This window comes from Carcharodon carcharias, chromosome 11 (assembly GCF_017639515.1).
Source record: "Carcharodon carcharias isolate sCarCar2 chromosome 11, sCarCar2.pri, whole genome shotgun sequence".
NCBI lineage: Eukaryota > Metazoa > Chordata > Chondrichthyes > Lamniformes > Lamnidae > Carcharodon > Carcharodon carcharias.
Genome location: NC_054477.1, coordinates 28,904,903 through 28,922,988, shown reverse-complemented (window position 1 = coordinate 28,922,988; position 18,086 = coordinate 28,904,903). Strand labels below are relative to the sequence as shown.

Sequence of the window (18,086 nt, the reverse complement as noted above, 5' to 3'; positions counted from 1 at the left end):
GTATAGTTTTTTTTATTTGCCCCTGGGATGTGACATCACTGGTAAGGTCCGCATTGCCCATTCCTAATTGCCTTTGAGAAACTGGGCAATTAGGAATGGGCAATAAATGCTGGCTTTGCCAGAAATGGTCACATCCAAGGAGAAAATTAAAATATTTTACCTGGCTGGAGAATCTAGTACTATGTACTCTCAGCATCAGGATCAGGAAGCGGCCATCCAGAACTGAGATGAGGAGAGCTTTCTTCTTTGTGTTGTGGACCGTTGGAATTCTATACCCCAGAGGGCTGTGGATGCTCAGTCATTGAGTGTATTCAAGGCAGAGGTGGGTAGATTTTTGGATATTGAGGGAAGTCAGGATAATGCACGAAGCTAGAGTTGAAGTAGAAGATTGGCCATGATCAATTTCTTATATTCTTGATCTCCATCTGGTGATGTTGCATGAAGTTCAATGATGTGGACTTCTGGTGAGGATAGGATTGAACTCTGAGCTTGAATACAAGGAATTGACAAGGAAGTATTCAATGAACTGCATGACACTAGGAAGTTCTGAGGAACAAAGGGACCTTGGCCTGTGTGTCCATAGATCTCTGAAAGCGGAGGGGCATGTTAGTGGAGTGGTGAAAAAGGCATATGGGACACTTGCCTTTATCAATCGAGGCATAGAATACAAAAGTAGGGAGGTCATGTTGGAGTTGTATAGAGCCTTGGTGAGGCCACAGCTAGAGTACTGTGTGCAGTTCTGGTCACCACGTTATAGGAAGGATGTGATTGCACTGGAGGGGGTGCAAAGGAGATTCACTAGGATGTTGCCTGGGATGAAACATTTAAGTTATGAAGAGAGGTTGGATAGACTTGGGTTGTTTTCATTGGAACAGAGAAGACTGAGGGGTGACCTGATTGAAGTGTACAAGATTATGAGGGGCATGGACAGGGTGGATAGGGAGCAGCAGTTCCCTTAGTTGAAGGGTCAGTCACGAGGGGACATAAGTTCAAGGTGAGGAGTAGGAGGTTTAGGGGGGATGTGAGGAACAACCTTTTTACCCAGAGGGTGGTGATGGTCTGAAATGTGCTGCGTGGGAGGGTGGTGGAGACGGGTTGCCTCACATCCTTTAAAAAGTACCTGGGTGAGCACTTGGCACGTCATAACATTCAAGAGTATGGGCCAAGTGCTGGTAAATGGGATTAGGTAGGTAGGTCAGGTATTTCTGTCATGTCGGCGTAGAATCGATGGGCCGAAGGGCCTCTTCTGCACTGTGATTTTGTGAATACCGTTCTGGCATTCTTTGATTAGGCTCACACTTGAAGAAAGTTTATCTGAGTTAACCCCCATCAGTGGTTAACAGTTGAGTGGTATTAATACAATAAAATCTAAAATTTTTGTGTGATTCACCTGTAAACATTAGGTCCTGATAAGCCTTTAGATAGGGGGAATGTTACCCTGCAGGTTTGCACTATTTATGCATTTACCAGTTGGCATCATAGTTGACTTAAACAAGATGCCTTCTAACTATCCTCCAATATTTCTGACCTCAAAGCTTCATTTAAGTTCCTCACACAGGATTATTGTTCACTTATTTACGAGTCCCACAAAATTGGAATTTGGTTCATGACTCCTCTCCCTGTGAAGACTTGGCCAGAAGAGCTGTTCATCAAACTTGCTCTCATAGACCTCTGTATATGCGCACGTACCCTCCTCGCACGCACCCCACCCCCCACTTTCATTGACCTTTGCACGAAGCAAGTTTCTATGAGAAAAGACATTCCATCCCCCTTTGTGTGTGCAGGGACAGAAAGACCTGGGGGTTCATTGGTCTTTGAATGTGGCAGGACATAATGAGAGAGTAGTTAGCAAAGCATTTGAGATCTTGGGCTTCATAACTAGAGATATTATTTTCAATAGTAAGGAAGTAATGCTAAACCCTGTATAAAACTCTGGTAAGGCCACAACTAGAGTATTATGTCCTGTTCTGGTCACCACACTTTAGGAAGAATGTGAGGGTCCTTGACAAGTTGCAGAGGGGACTTAACAGGGATAAGAGATTTTAATTGGCCAAATAACCTAGAAAGGTAATGTCTTTAATACCATATATCACAATTTTAACACTAGTCAATCCAGTTCTACTGGAGCGATACCTCGAATTTACAGAACATAGCCTGGGCAAAATTTGCAATTAAAATTTGAATACTCAAAAGGTGCATGAGCTGAAATAGACTGAACTTCACTTACTATCACTGGATGGCATGGTGTCTATTCCCTCTGGATGTTCAGTACAAGTTTGCAGCTAGCTAGTTGACAGTCTTAAAAGAACATTAGACTTGTGTGGAAGTTTTTTTTTCAATTCATTCAAGGGATGTGGGCTTCACTGGCTAGGCTAGCATTTATTGCCCATCCCTAATTGCCCTTGAGAAGATGGTGCAGAGCTGCCTTTTTGAACTGCTGTAGTCCATGAGGCACACTCACAGTGCTATTAGGGAGGGGGTTCCAGGATTTGACCCAGTGACAGTGAAGGAATGGCGATACGTTTCCAAGTCAGGATAGTGAGTGGCTTGGAGGGGTGCTTGCAGGTGGTGGTTTTCCCATGCATCTGCTGCTCTTGTTCTTCTAGATGGTATTGGTCGTGGGTTTGGAAAATGCTGTCTAAGGAGCCTTGGTCTGTTCCTGCAGTGCATCTTGTAGATGGGACACACTGCTGCCACTGTGCGTCGGTGGTGGAGGGAGTGAATGTTTGTGGATGGGTTGCCAATCAAGCGGGTTGCTTTGTCCTGAGTGGTGTTGGAGCTGTACTCATTTGGGCAAGTGGAGAGTATTCCATCACACTCCTGACTTGTGCCTTTTATATTGTGGACAGGCTTTGGGGAGTCAGGAGGTGAGGTACTCACTGCAGGATTCCTAGCCTCTGACCTGCTCTTGTAGTCATAGTATTTATATTGTGAGCCCAGGGATTCAGCAATGGTAATGGCATTGAATGTCAAGAGATGATGGTTTGATTTTCTCTTGTTGAAAATGATCATTGCCTGGCATTTGTGTGGTGGAAATGTTACTTGCCACTTGTCAGCCCAAGCCTGGATATTGTCCAGGCCTTGCTGCATCTGGATGTGGACTGCTTCAGTATCTGAGGAGTTGCGAATGGTACTGAACATTGTGTGATCATCAATGAACATCCCCACTTCTGACCTTATGGTGGAAGGAAAGTCATTGATAAAGCAGCAGAAGATGGTTGGGCTGACGACAACACCCTGAGGAACTCCTGCTGTGATGTCTTGGAGCTGAGATGATTGACCTCCAACAATCACAGCCATCTTACTTTCTGCTAGGTATGACTTTGATTGTTAGAGGCGTTACCAATCAGAGTCCACTTGCCAACCAATCAGCAGTCTCTTCACATACATTATAAATTGTTGTCTTCTCCCTATATTGGTATTCTTGCAAAATGCCCTGAAGAATGCAAGATGAAAAGCTTTGACATTTCTCTTTTTTTCAGCAATACTCAAGTTCTGAACTACCAAAAGACTATCCATTCTTTTCAGTCAGTAAGCCTCTAAGGGAATAACGAGCGAACAACCTAAATTGCTCACGTCCAACTTGCAAGTGTTTTAATTTCTTCAGAAATCTGCTTACTGGTCCTCTAAGATTGACCAAATAAACTAACAAAAAATTATTTAAAATCAGACATGAGCTTCTTGAAATTCTCTGGATAAGGAACTATGCATCTAGTCCAATGGGTTCTTTTTTTCAAAAGTTTTTTTGTCCCTTGCCTCTTTCTTGTGGCAAGTCCCTAAGACATGAAAGAAATCATAAGCTATGTAAATCAAATTTTATTTTTTTTGCTTATTCAAAATGAACTTTGCTGAACCAAAATTTGGCCACTGCAAGCCACCTGATATCTGGAATTTGACCAGTAAGGCATTATATAGATTACACTGGAGACATGTCCTGACATGTTGCTCATAGAATCTCACACCCGGGACTGTCAAGTTCCACCTCATATCCATATTTTTTAGATCTGATGAAGAGTCATATGGACTTGAAACGTCAACTGTATTCCTCCCCGCAGATGCTGTCAGACCTGCTGAGTTTTTCCAGCTATTTTTGTTTTTGTTTCATCAATATGGATAATGACTCTTTCAGAAGCTAGTGACTGTCATTTCAAAAATGAACTATCAAAAGGAAATGGATGTCATTTGTACATTTATAAGCTTACCCCTCTAGTGGAGCCTGAGGGTCTACCAAGACTAAAGTTACCCAGAACAGGGTCATCAATATCGGTAAAAGCAAAATACTGCGGATGCTGGAAATCTGAAACAAAAACAAAAATAGCTGGAAAAACTCAGCAGGTCTGACATCATCTGCGGAGAGGAATACAGTTCCAGTGAAACTCAACTCAAACTGGAGGAACAGCACCTCATCTTCCGACTAGGCACCTTACAGCCTTCCGAACTTAATAATGAGTTCAACATCTTCAGATCATGATCTCTCTCCTCCATCCCCCCCCCTCTTTCCGATCCCCCCCATTTCCAATAATTTATAATTTTTAATTTTTTTATATATATATTTTTCTTTTCCCACCTATTTCCATTATTTTTAAATGTATTTCCATCCATTGTTTTATCTCTACCTTTTAGCCTATTTTGATCCCTTACCCCCACCCCACACCCACTCGGGCTATCTGTACCTTGCTCGTCCTGCTTTCTATCCTTAATGTGATAATTACCCATTCCTCAGCTAATATCACCACCGTCAACACCCCTTTGCCCTTTTGTCTATGACATCTTTGGCAATCTCTTCTTTGCTCCACCTATCACTGGCCCTCTGTCCAGCTCTTTCTGTCCCACCCCCCTCAACCAGCTTATATTCCACCTCATTTCTATATTTTTTAGTTCTGATGAAGAGTCATATGGACTTGAAACATCAACTGTATTCCTCCCGGCAGATGCTGTCAGACCTGCTGAGTTTTTCCAGCTATTTTTGTTTTTGTTTCATCATTATGGATAATGACCCTTTCAGAAGCTAGTGACTGGGATATTATAAGCCACAAGACAAAAGCCAGATCCAGACACTAGATAAACATCCCTTTATGAAATCAATGTAGAGGAAGGGTGTAACATGACTCAAGCGACCATTTTGAAATCCCTGTATACAGTTGGGAACTCAGAAGCATGGCAGTCTGCTGATTTACGTCCAACCTCCAACGTCAACAGCAGGACTCCAGGTTGACTAAGCAACCTACAACAAGTCTCAGCCCTTTGAAGCCTGTTTATTTGGAAGCCTCAGACCATCGCCTGCCAAGCAGACCAAGTCTATATACAGCATCTCATTTTGCTGCATCGCCATCCACTTTAAAGGAATTCTGTGCTGTTGTCTTCAGCCAGGAACCCACCAGAACTGGAACTTCTCTTTGAAAGAACCTCCCTCTGGACTTTGGACTTTCAGGACTCCAGAAAAGATGTGAACTGATATCCATTTCTGTGGTTCTTTTATTGTTAAGTTATTCATAGTTGTAGAACTCTCTCTTTATCTACCCCACTTACTGTATGTGTGCGTGTGTGTTTGTGAGTTGCAATCCTTCCTAGGCCCCACCTGGCCTAAAAAAACCCAGGTTTAAATATGTGAATAAGCAAGCCTTCTGATTTAATCGTAAGAGAGTTTGCTGCAGTCACTTTAAAAATTGGACTTAACAAACTAAGGGTTTTGGGAAACATGTCACATGCCATTTTTAAAACAATTAAAAAACACCTCTGCCACAGTTGGAGGATAAAGGAATTCAGTTTGCCTCTCTCTCTCCTGTCTGTAACACATGACTCTCCTCGTGTACACCATACCAAGTTGAGAGGATCGATGGGCTTCGTACTGCTTGTGAGAAAAGCCACTGAAAGTAGTTGGAAGAATGGTGAAGGGAGACTCTCAATAGCTTTTATTTTCTCAGGAGAACCAGCTGACCTGTGCTAGTAATGAAATCAGACTCCATCTGTGTTTTTTCAGGTATTTTTATTTTTGTTTTCAATATAGGTGAACATATGTTGTCCCGTCACCTAATGGTGCAAATAGATTGGAGACATTGAGCTGTGCCTTTAGTTTATTGTCAAAATGCGAAGTTAATAGCACTCGCTGTTATTTTTGCACAAATCCTACAGAACCTTCAAGTGAGGGCAGATGCACAGGTCAGTGCAGAAATCCACAAATTGCTTTACAAGATGCATCATTATCTTCATGAAAACTCACCACTTCAGTGGTGAGCCAGACAATTAACAGGCATGAAATTGCAGTACTTATGCTGTAGAATCGAGCTAATCTCACCACAGATATTTGGTGCTGACCTGAAATTACACAAGGAGTGTTTGAGCCATTTAAGGTCCACATATATTTAATTAAGCCTGGATTAACTGTCGGACTCATTTAGTGTGCTATTTATAATTACTGCCAATGCACCTCTCTGACAGTGAAAATTAACTATTGGAACTGTGGAGTCTCATTCAATTGTTGGAGATTTTAGAGATATATATATATATAAATATTTTACTTTTCCTTTCTGTTTCTCTTCCCTCTCTCTTTCTCTTTCAGTACCTGATTTGGCATTGAATTCATCCACTCTAATTTTATACTTCCTTCTCAGTCCTTGTGTTAATTACGTAATCCTTCAATATAATTGGTTAAAAACATACACAGCTGCTTGCCCTGTTCACTCAGGTCCCAGATGCTTGGTTTCTTTTGGCTTGCACTTCCACCAACTTCCAGCGCAACATACTGTCTACTAAATGGGCAAGGACAAGTCTAACAATGGGCACTGATCATCTGTTACACCAAATTATAGGCAATTATTTTTGCCAGAGAAGTAAAATGATTTTCATTGAATTCTTTTCCACAAGGTGCAGAATGATCCCTGCACGCATGTCTTGCACCCTACTCTCTGCACACTGGTTTTCAGCCACAATCTAGTTTCTGTATCTATAATGAGATCATTCATGGGTAAGTTTCAGTCTATTATTGCCTCTTAAACTTTAGCAAGGTAACCATAGCACATAAGTCCTTTTCCTGGTAAATGACCTTGCGTCAGAATAGTTACTTCTCTGAAAATATCGTTTTATATTTAGCTCAGCTGAATTATTAATGTGACCAAGCTCCTCTCTCCTAATCCACCTCCACTCCCTCCCTTTCCCAGAATTACCTAATTTATTTTACCTTATTTTGAAAGCCCGTTTGCATAAAAATGTGCTGCTGTTCATCTGTATGTGTAGTGGGTAGTAATTCTGATCGGCACCAGTCAGGAGGTCACTCTGGTAGGCATTGTTTTTTGAAAACTGAGATATAATTTTGTGAATATCTGGGTTTGGGTTTACATACATAGGAATTTTATCCATCTTTTTTCTCAGCTGGCTGCTAACCTTGCAATGGTTTTCAATCGTACTGCTTCTTTGTATTTAGTGGGGTTCTTGTAAATAAAAAGCTACTTTACCAGAAATTTTGGTTGCTGTACCTATGCAAACTTTGAGTCTCCTCCTGTACCTGTTGGGGTAAATTTCCACACTCACCCCCACTTCAGATGGTTTGTGAGTAGAGATTTGAGAGTGCAAGGCATCAACTGGATGGCCAGTAGCCCTGGTCGAAGACCTGGCCTGCTTTTGAGTGCTGTACTTCATTAGCATTGGAACCGTCAGCTGCTACCACAGATGGAGCATCCAGGGCAGTTGCTAAAATACTGGGTTGCCCAGTTGACTCTTAGGCCAAAGAAGTTGGGACCGTGGTGGGGGTCCATGTGTCTGGTGGGAAAGAACCAGATTGGCAGAAGCTCAGGCTGATTCCGTAGAAAATGCAACTCCAGCTTCAGAAAGAGGTTCTTTCCTTTGGGCTGCCCCTCTGCCAGGTGTCCTGCTGATTTACTGGTCAGAGCGGGCAACTCTTTCGAGTACAAACACGTTTCCATCTGTTCCTATTCAGATGAAGTTACATTGTTTCATAGTTTGCCATTGTGAGATTTGAACTCTTGATCTTGGGGTTACAAACCCAGTACCATAACCACTTGGCTATTTAGGCCAAGCGTCAGAGCGGGCAAGGTGTACTTTCCAACCCATTCAAATGAAGTATAGTAGTTAAGTCCTAAGGTGTATCATAGGATCACAATTACCATTTTAATTGGGTTTCATTCTAAATGGGCTGGTTGGGTGTGGTCTAGACTTGGGATCACTCCAGCTGCCAGTAATCAGGTAGGGAAAACGTTGCTGTGGCCACAGAGCTGCAGATCATTCACCCTATCTTTTTCAGGGTGCTACTAATCCATTTCCTCTGGGTGGGAGATCATAAATATCACCCCATTTTCTCCGGATTCAGCCGCCAGCTTGCTTTTGAAACTTAGTTTCTAATTCAGATTGAACGAAAAATGAGGGCAGTGGAGTTTTAGGAATCGTAGAATTATGAAAAAAGATATGTCTAAGCTTTTCGCCTTGCAATCATCAGGACATTCGCAAGAATACCAATGTAAGGGGGAAAATGGCAATTTATACTGTATGTGAAGAGTGCTGATTGGTCGGCAAATGGCATTGCCATGGAGAGTGCATCACTGGTGGTGACTGACAGTTGACTGCCAGGCATTGTTTGAAAGTTAAACCAGGCTGCTTGACCCTGATTGGTCAAGGCATTGGCCTGAGAAATGAGACAGTGAATGGCTGTCATTTTGTTTAACTGAAACAGGTGCAATGTGTGTACATATTCTTTCTGTCTGCAAAGAATAAGGTCCTGTGTATTAATATATGTAGCTTCCAGTACATGCAGATACGCCACATTGCGAGCCCAACTGACAATCTTAAATTGGTCGTCTGCGTAATTGTTAGCACTTTGAGGATTATTTAGCAAATGTTGAACGATCGCGGAATCACATCTAATACTGGATACTGTGTTTTGAGTTTTGCAGACTGTACCCAATCAGCCCATGCTTGCAAAACTGTCTCCAACATTAGATTTGATTCCGCGATCGGACAACATTTGCTAAATAATCCTCAATGTGCTAAGGATTATACTGTCAATCGGGCTTGCAGTGTGGCACGTTTGCGTGTATTGGAAGCTACATATATTAATACACAGAGCCCTATTTGCAGGCACAAACAACATGTACATACTGTGCGTCTGTTTTAGCTAAACAAAATAGGTGACAGCCATTTGCTGACTCATTGGTCAAGGCATTACCCTGAGGAATCAGGGTTAAGCTGCCTGGTTTAAATTTCAAACAATATTTGGCAGTTACCTGTCAGTCACCATCAGTGATTCCCTTGGGAACGCCACTTGCCAACCAATCAATACTCTCTTCACATACAGTATAAATTGTTGTTTTCCCTCTTATATTGGTATTCTTGCAAGTGTCCTGAGTGCAAGACAAAAAGCTTAGACGTGTCTCTTTTTCAGCAACACTCTAGTCGTTTGGTAGTACAGAACTTATCACAGAATGGTACAGCAGTTGAGGCCATCGAGGTGTGTTCAGATTTCTGGTTTCTGAGATTCGACATTGTTCGTTCTGTTCTGCTTTCTAAAGCTGACATTTGGTCCACCAGAATTTTTCTCTTTCTCGTGCCCCCCCCACCCTCACTTCCCCTGTCTTCCAACAAAAAGGCATTGACTACAAATTTCCAGGTCCGAATACTCAGACCTAATAGTGATAGTATAGACTAGTTGAGGATTGAGGTCAGTTTCAGTTAAAAACATAAACTTTGAGACCAGTACATCTTTATTGACCCAATTGTTTTTTTTATTTTCCAGATGTATCTGTTGGGTTCTGCAATGTACATTGTAAAGGATTTGCTGAAAGAAAAGAATCACAGATTGCACCTAACACTACGGTCAGTAATAAAAAAGAATAATACTGTAGATGCTGGAAACCTGGAGAGAAAAAAACAAAGTGTTGGCAATACTCAGCAGCTCTGGTAGTATATGGAGAGAGAAACAGTTATTGTTTCAGGTCAGGACCTTTTGTAAAAACTGAAAGTTAGATGAAATAGGTTTTAAGCGAGTATAGAGGTGGGGAATTGAGGCCAGAACAAAAAGGAAGGCCTATGATAAGGGTAGAAGGCAGGAGAGGTTAAATGACAAAAAAGATGAAGGTGAAAGGAAGCTGTAATGGGACAACAAAAGAAACTTCCTCTAGATTCACCTTTTGTTTCTTCTCCCATTACCATCTCCTTTTGCATTGCATTGTGCTAGTATCCCTTTTTGTCATTTAATTACTCCTTTCTTCCACCTTATCACAGACCTTCCTTTTTGTGTTCGCACCTCTGCGTTTGCTTTAAACCTGTTAAATTTCTTAACTTTTTACCAGTTCTGATGATAAGGCATTGCCTTGAAACATTAACTCTGTTTCTCTCCATAGATACTGCCAGACCTGCTGATTATTTCCAGCTTTTTCCATTATTACAATGGTGCGTAATGTACCTTCTATGTGGGTTGTAATGAAATAGTTGTGCAAATTGTACAGCATAGGAGGCAGTCATTTGGCTCATTGTACCAGTGCCAAGTTTAAGGAGCTATCCAATTAGCCCCACAGCCCTCCTCTTGCCCTGAAATTTTTCCACTTCAAGTAGATATCCAGTTCCCTTTGAAAGTTACTTATTGAATCTGTTTTCACCACCTAGCAGTTTGTTCCAGATCATAACTTTCTGTGTAAATTTTTATTTCCTCATCAGCCCTCCGGCTCTTTTGCCAATTATCTTAAATTTGTGTTCTCCGGTTGCAGAACCTCTTGCCAGCAAAAACATTTCCAGTGCAATCATCAAAAATGCATAAACTGACAGGTTTTGATGAAAACTTAAATGAGTCAAAAATCAACTAGTATGGCTTTTTGTTTTCTTCTCTTTCCCCCATCATTTTGTTTTATTGTTTTCAATGTATTTTATCACAGGTCTGCCGAAAATGAACGAGTGGGCAATATCACTGTCATAGCTTGGCAGATGGAAGACAAAGTTGAAGGCAAGATTCCTGTAAGCAGATCACCTGACACCACTAATGGAAGGGTATGTATTCCAAGTGGGTAGTTTATAATTTGAAAATGATGCAACTGATTTAGTCAGTTCAGATTATTTCATTGCCAGAATAGAATGAGTCAGTCATCAGGAAGACTGATGCCTGTAAGCTAAGTGCTCTATTGCCTGACTGAAAGAGGCATTAATTTTAGCATGAAGAAATCTGCAGCATTAATTGCCTTGTGCTCCTGTCTGCAGACAGGTAATCTGCATGTAAGAAAGATAATTCATGAGAGAGGGCGTAGCTCATTCATTGTATTATGCAAAGAGAAGCAGTATTGATTTTGAACAAGTGAATCTAATACGTAGTAACTATTTTTCATGTATTATCAAATAAAGCTAATTAGTGATTTGTTTCTAGCCTCATCTCACTGAAAATTTGTTAAGCCTGCCTTCAGAATGATTGAAGGCGCATATTCAAAAACCACAAATTCCTGGTTAGGTTACAATGGGTGTTACTATGTTCATGGGTTATATTGTTGTTTGAGTAGAAACAGGGGAGTCAAAACCCACTCCCCTAACAGCACGCTGCTCAGACCACTTACAGGAGAGGCTGATATATTATACCTCTGATATCTATTGCAAACCTGAACATATAACGATTTTTATGGGTTACAAGAGGAAAAGATCAAAAAGGCTTTTCAATCCTGATTGCCACCTCTGCTGCAAAGCATCCATCATGTCTGTTGCGAAGTGCCCATGTCTGTTGAATGGGTGAGGGCGTGATCAGATATATCTCACATTGTCTGCTAATGCTTACTGTCTAGGCTAAAGAGGGCAGTGACCAATACCTGTCGTCACTGCCTACTGCAGAAGGAGGAGAAAATTAAGGGAAAAATGTTTCAAATGTGAAGAACTTTTGATAACTTTTTTGTTTCGCTGTGCAATCTTGCAGACTGTTTTGCCAGTTGATGAAAGTTTGACAGAGTCTTTGAGTATTCGCTCAAAACACCCTTCACTGAAGAAAGATGCGCTATTAAGATCAGGTAAATCATGTTAAAGTGCCTAAATTTGTACACTTTTTACTGCCAGTTAAATTTTTCCCTGATACTCTGGAATTGTACATGGTGTAGTTCTATTGAACCATCAGTCCGTGATTTTTCTCTACCCTAACTGAACAAGGTTTTGATCAAGGGCTGCACGTTACTCATCAATTTTTAACTCATCCAGTAGATGGGCTGCCTCATGGCAATGGTCAATTCCACCATGGAAAATTGATGTCTCTGTTCTCCTAGCACAAATCTGAGGAGGACACAGAGAGCCTGGAAAGAGATATAGACGGATTAATTGGCAGATGGAGTATAATGTGCGAAGTCTGAGGTTGTTCACTTTGGTTATAAGAATAGAAAAGCAAAATATTTTTTAAACGGTGTGAAACTTGTAAATGTTGATGTTCAGAAAGACTTGGGTGTACTTGTACAAGAAACACTCAGCAGTGATGATGAACAGCCATCAACCTGAAATCTTAACTCTGTTTCTCGCCACCGATCTGCTGAGTATTTGTAAAATTTTCTGTATTTTATGCTGCAAGTTAGTATGCAGGCACAGAAAGCAATTAGCAAGGCAAATTTGGTGGTGGGAGGTGAGGTGATGGTAATGTCATTGGACTAACAATCCAGAGGCCCAGGCTAATGCTCTGGGGTCACGGGTTCAAATCCTACCATGGCAGCTGGCGAATTTAAATTCAATTAATAAATCTGGAATTAAAAGCCATCATTGATTGTTGTAAAATCCAACTGGTTCACTAATGCCCTTTAGGGAAGGAAATCTGCCACCCTTATTTGGTCTGGCCGACATGTAACTCCAGACCAACAGCAATATGGTTGACTCTGAAATGGCCTGGCAGCCTATTCAGTTGTATTAAACCGCTAGGAAGTTTAAAAGAAATTAAACCTGACATAGATCTAGGCACCAGAAACGACAAGGCACACCTAACCCTGTTGACCCTGCAAAGTCCTCCATACTAATATCTGGGGGCTTATGCCAAAATTGGGAGTGCTGTCCCACAGCTCAAGCAACAACCTGACATTGTCTGCAAGGTATGAGTATGACCATGTCCCAGGCACCACCATCATCTATCACCACTATCACCAGAAGTGATAGCACAGTAGTATACAGTTCGGAGGGATTTGCGCTGGGTGTCTTCAACATCGACTGTGGGATCCCATGAAGCCTTGTGGTATCAGGTCAAACACGGGCAAGGAAACCTCAGGGTTACCACCTACAGTCCCCCTCAGCTGATGAATCAGTACTCCTCCATCCTCCTTGTTGAACACGACTTGGAAGATGCAATAAGGGGTGGCAAGGGCACAGAACGTACTATGCGTGGGGGACTTAAGTGTCCAGCACCAACAGTGGCTTGGTAGCACCACAACTGACTGAGCTGACCGAGTGCTAAAGGACATGGTTGTCTGTGGCAGATGATGAGGGAACTAATGAGTGAAAAAGCTACTTGACCTAACCCTCTTGTTATGGCACAGCAGATTGTAAATGCTAAGCTGCTCAAATCCCAAAGGAAAATTTGAAACAACTGCCACACCTGTTTTGCATTTTGCATATTTCAAGATTTGTGCCTTGAATTCAATCGTAATAACACCACCGAATCGTATCGGTTTCTTACAAAACTAAATTAGACCTTTATTAAATAAAAAAAATGATTTTAAGCACATACATAGATTTGAAAATTACTACTATAATAATTCCTAGCTCCCCTAGTTAATCTAACTCCCAGTTACACCTCCATTAAGGCAACAGTAAAAACACATATTAAAAGACCCAGGCAAAGTAACACAATAACCCTGAACAGTCAAATTCAAAGTGAGCTTTCTTGACTTCAATTCTTGTAGACAGCAGTTTGGGCACAGGGGCTGGAGGCTTTTTACACTTGTTAGATCTTAGAATGCCTTCCTTTCTACACACAACCTCATCTCCTTTATACAGATTTTCCATTTGAATGCAAATTCCCATTTGGAATGTCTTTGTCTTTGGACTTTACGTGTCTAATAATAAAAAATCTAACATAGTGCCAATTTTACCAGTAATCTTTGGGAAAAATAAACACCCTGTTTCTTAACTTCTTGCTAGATGAAACATTTCATCTCTTTTTTGAATTTAAGCTAGTCTGGTTTGATTAAAAATGCAAATGTTCCCTTTACACCTCATGTTCTAAAACTTCACCCATGTTTACCTACTTCACATTTCAAACCTACCTTATTTTCTGATTCTTCAAAGCGTTCAGACCAGCTGCCTTTAATTCAATTAAATCTCTCTTACTCACTTACTACCTATAACATTATGAATATTATTATATCATCCTGACACTCCCCAACCTATTTGTTGTCGATGCATCTCTCCATTACATATTGGTAGGAGCGACCGCCGCAAAGTCCTTGTTCACATTAAGTATACCCTCCATCGTGTTGCATGGCGCTACCACCGTGCTAAATGCGATAGATTCAGATCAGATCTAGCAGCTGAAAACTGGACATCAGCAGCAGCGGAAAGGATTAAAAGCCACAATTTGTAATCTCATGGCCCAACATAAACCCTCTCTACCATTACCATCAAGCCAGGGGACCAGCCTTGTTTCAGTGAAAGGTGCAGAAGGGCATGCCAGGAGCATCACCAGGCATACCTAAGAATGAGGTGTCAACCTGGTGAAACTACAACACAGGACTACTTGCATGCTGCTTCATTCGGCATGTGATAGACACAGCTGAGTGACCCCACAGCCCATGGCACATATCTAAGCTCTGCAACCCTGCCTCATTCAGTTATAAATGGTGGTGGACAATTAAACAGTTCACTGGAGGAGGAGGCTCCTCAAATATCCCCATCAATGATGGAGGAATCCTGCACATCAGTGCAAAAGATGAGGTTAAAACATTTACAGCCATCGTCAGCCAGAAGTACCGGTTGGATGATTCATCTTGGCCTCCTTCTGAGGTCCTCAGCATCACAGATGCCAGTCTACAGCCAATTTCATTTACTCCACATGATATCAAGAAACGAGGCTGAAGGCACTGGATGCTGCAAAGGCTATGGGCCGTGACAATAATACTGAAGACTCGTTCCCCAGAACTTGCTGCGCCCCTAGCCAAGCTATTCCAGTACATCTACAATACTGGCATCTTTCCGGCAATGTGAAAAATTGCGCAGGTATGTCCTGCCCACAAAAAGCAGGACACATGCAATGCAGCCAATTACCACCCAAAGTCAACTCTCGATCACCGGCAAAGTAGCAGAAGGTGTCGTCGACAGTCCTATCAAGCGGCACCTACTCAGCAATAACCTCACTGACGCTCAGTTTGGATTCCGCCAGAGCCACTAAGCTCCTGACTTCATTACAGCCTTGGTCCAAACAGGAACAAAAGAGCTGAACTCGAAGTGATATTAGAGTGACTGTCCTTGACATCAAGGCAACATTTGACTGAGTGTAACATCAAGGAGCCCTAGCAAAATTGGAGTCAATGTTAACCAGGGGGAAAACACTCCACTGGTTGGAGTCACACCTAGCACAAAGGAAGATGGTTGTGATTGTTTGAGGTCAATCATCTCAGTCCAGGACATTACTGCAGGAGTTCCTCAGAGTAGTGTCCTAGGCCCAATCATTTTCAGCTCCTTCATCAATGACCTCCCTTCTATCATAAGGTCAGAAATGGGGCTGTTTGCTGATGATTTCACAATGTTCACTATTTGTGACTCCTCATATACTGAAGCAGTCCATGCCTATGTACAGCAAGACCTGGACAACATTTAGGCTTGGGCTGATAAGGGACAAGTCATATTTACGCCACACACGTGCCAAGTAATGACCATCTTCTACAAGAGAGAATCCAACCATCTCGCCTTGACAATCAGTGGCATTACCACTGCTGAATCTCCCAGTATCAACATACTGGGGGAGTTACCATTGACCAGAAGCTGAACTGGAGCAGCTTTATAAAAACTGTAGCAACAAGGGAGGTCAGAGGCTGGGAATTCTGCAGAGAGTAACTCACCATGACTCCTCAAAGCCTGTCTGCCCAGCTATAAGGCACAAATTAGGAACGTGATGGAATACTCTCCATTTGCCTGAATGAGTGCAGCTTCAGCAACACTCAAGAAGCTCAACGCCATCCAAAACAAAGCAGCCTGCTTGATTGGTACTCCATCCACCAACTTCAACATTCACGCCCTGCACCTCCTAAGCAAAGTGGCAGCAGTATGTAGTATCTACAAGACTCACCCCGCAGCAACTGTCCAAGGCTCCTTTGACAGTACCTTCCATACCTGCAACTTCTGCTACCTTGAAGGACAAGGGCAGCAAATGCATGGGAATAACACCACCTGCAAGTTTCCCTCCAAGCCACACACCAGCCTGACTTGGAACTATATCACCTTTCCTTCACTGTTGCTGGGTTAAAACCTTGGAACTCCCTGGCTAACAGCACTGTGGGTGTACCTACACCACATGTACTGCAGCGGTTCAAGAAGGCGGCTCATCACCACCTTCTCAAAGGCAGTTAGGGATGGGAAATAAATGCTTACCTAGCCAGTGATGCCTACATCCCATGAAAGAATCAAAAAAGGAGTGTTGGCCTTTTTTGCAAGGGGATTGGAGTGTAAGAATAAACCAGTCTTACTAGAATTATATAGGACTTTGGTGAGATCACATCTGGAATACTGTGTGCAGTTTTGGTCTCCATATTTAGGGAAGGAAAAACATGCATTGGAGGGAGTACAGTAACAGTTCACTAGATTGCTCCCTGGGATGAGAGGGGTGTCCAATGATGAGAGGCTGAGTAAATTGGACCTTCAATCTCTGGAGTTTCGAAGAAGAGGGGTAATTTCATTAAGGCATACAAGATTTTGAAAGGGCTAGATGGGCTGGACACAGAGAGGTTATGTCCCCTGACTGGGGAACCTCATCATGGGAGTACAGTCTCAGGTTAAGGGGCCGATCATTAAAGACTGAGGTCAGGAATTTCTTCACATGAAAGGTTGCATTTCTTTCATATTCTCTACCTTAGAGGATTGTTGATCATTGAATATACTTAAGGCTCAGATGGATGGATTTTTGGTGTTTCGGGAGAACAAAGAATATGGAAGCCAGCGGCTAAGTGAAAGTGAAGTCAAAGTTCAACCACGATCATGTTGAATGGTGAAGCAGGCTCAGTGGGCTGATGGTCTACTCTTGGTCCTGCTTCTAATGCTCTTATCCAGGTCATTTGTGCAGACAAAGAGGAATCTAACTTTGGGAGGATTGCAGCTTTTAATTGAAAGAGGTGAGGGAAGAGCAGATTATCTCCCATGATTTGTCTTGGGCCAGCAAGTCCAGTGTTCTAAAATTTTTCTCCTTTTTTATTCTTGTGCCTTCAGCTCCAGACAGCAAGCAATGGAGTTTTAGGAATCGTTTGCATTTAGAAGTCATATAACAAGAAAGTAAAGTATCTGTAAATAAAAATAAGCAAACCCGACTGGTCAGAAGATTGTGATGAGTTACACTGGGTTAACAACTGTAAATTAAAGTCTCACATCATGGAGTTGCAAAATTTGTACCTTTCTAAGTCCATATATTAGATATTAAGTGCATTGTTACCAAATGTAAATTTATAATTGACTGACCGATTGACAATAGGAAGAAAAGTGTGTGCACCCTCCGGATCCCTTTTCCGATAGCAGGAGAACAGTGATCCAATCCAAGCACATTCCTTGAATCACTTGGGGTTGCCCCTGAACAGCAATGTAACCACTGCTAGCAGACCACTCTAGTGGTGTAACACCATTGTTGCAAGTGTGCACAATCTCCAGACCTGCTGCATCACTGGCTTAAACAGAATGTGTAAAAGCATAGACTGTACAACTGGAATTATTAAGTACACCAGTCTAATAACTATGGAAAATTAGTCAAAGTAAATTTACACTTAGCTTACACTTGTACCTCTGATCTAAGGGGCTGGGTGACTTCTGTTTCAAGGAAAAGTACATCCCTGTTTCAAGCAAGGTTTTAAACATGTTTAGCTGCTTCCAGATTTTAAGTACTAGTTCCCCCTGCCCTAGCCCAGAGCTCGCATTTTATTTAGTTTCTCTCTTATTTCCGTTTGTGC

The 18,086-nt window shown here is 42.0% G+C and overlaps 1 protein-coding gene across 9 annotated transcripts in view; it reads left to right on the top strand.

Moving 5' to 3' along the window:
* The window catches only part of LOC121284005 (inositol polyphosphate-4-phosphatase type I A-like), a 229,675-nt gene that overhangs the window by 124,492 nt on the left and 87,097 nt on the right, over positions 1 to 18,086 (top strand). For all 9 annotated transcript variants that reach the window (XM_041198901.1, XM_041198900.1, XM_041198904.1 and 6 more), the window contains 3 exons: positions 9,743 to 9,822; positions 10,878 to 10,989; positions 11,894 to 11,984. In XM_041198901.1, the coding sequence (XP_041054835.1) occupies positions 9,743 to 9,822; positions 10,878 to 10,989; positions 11,894 to 11,984 (283 nt within the window). The remainder of the gene's footprint in view (positions 1 to 9,742; positions 9,823 to 10,877; positions 10,990 to 11,893; positions 11,985 to 18,086) is intronic.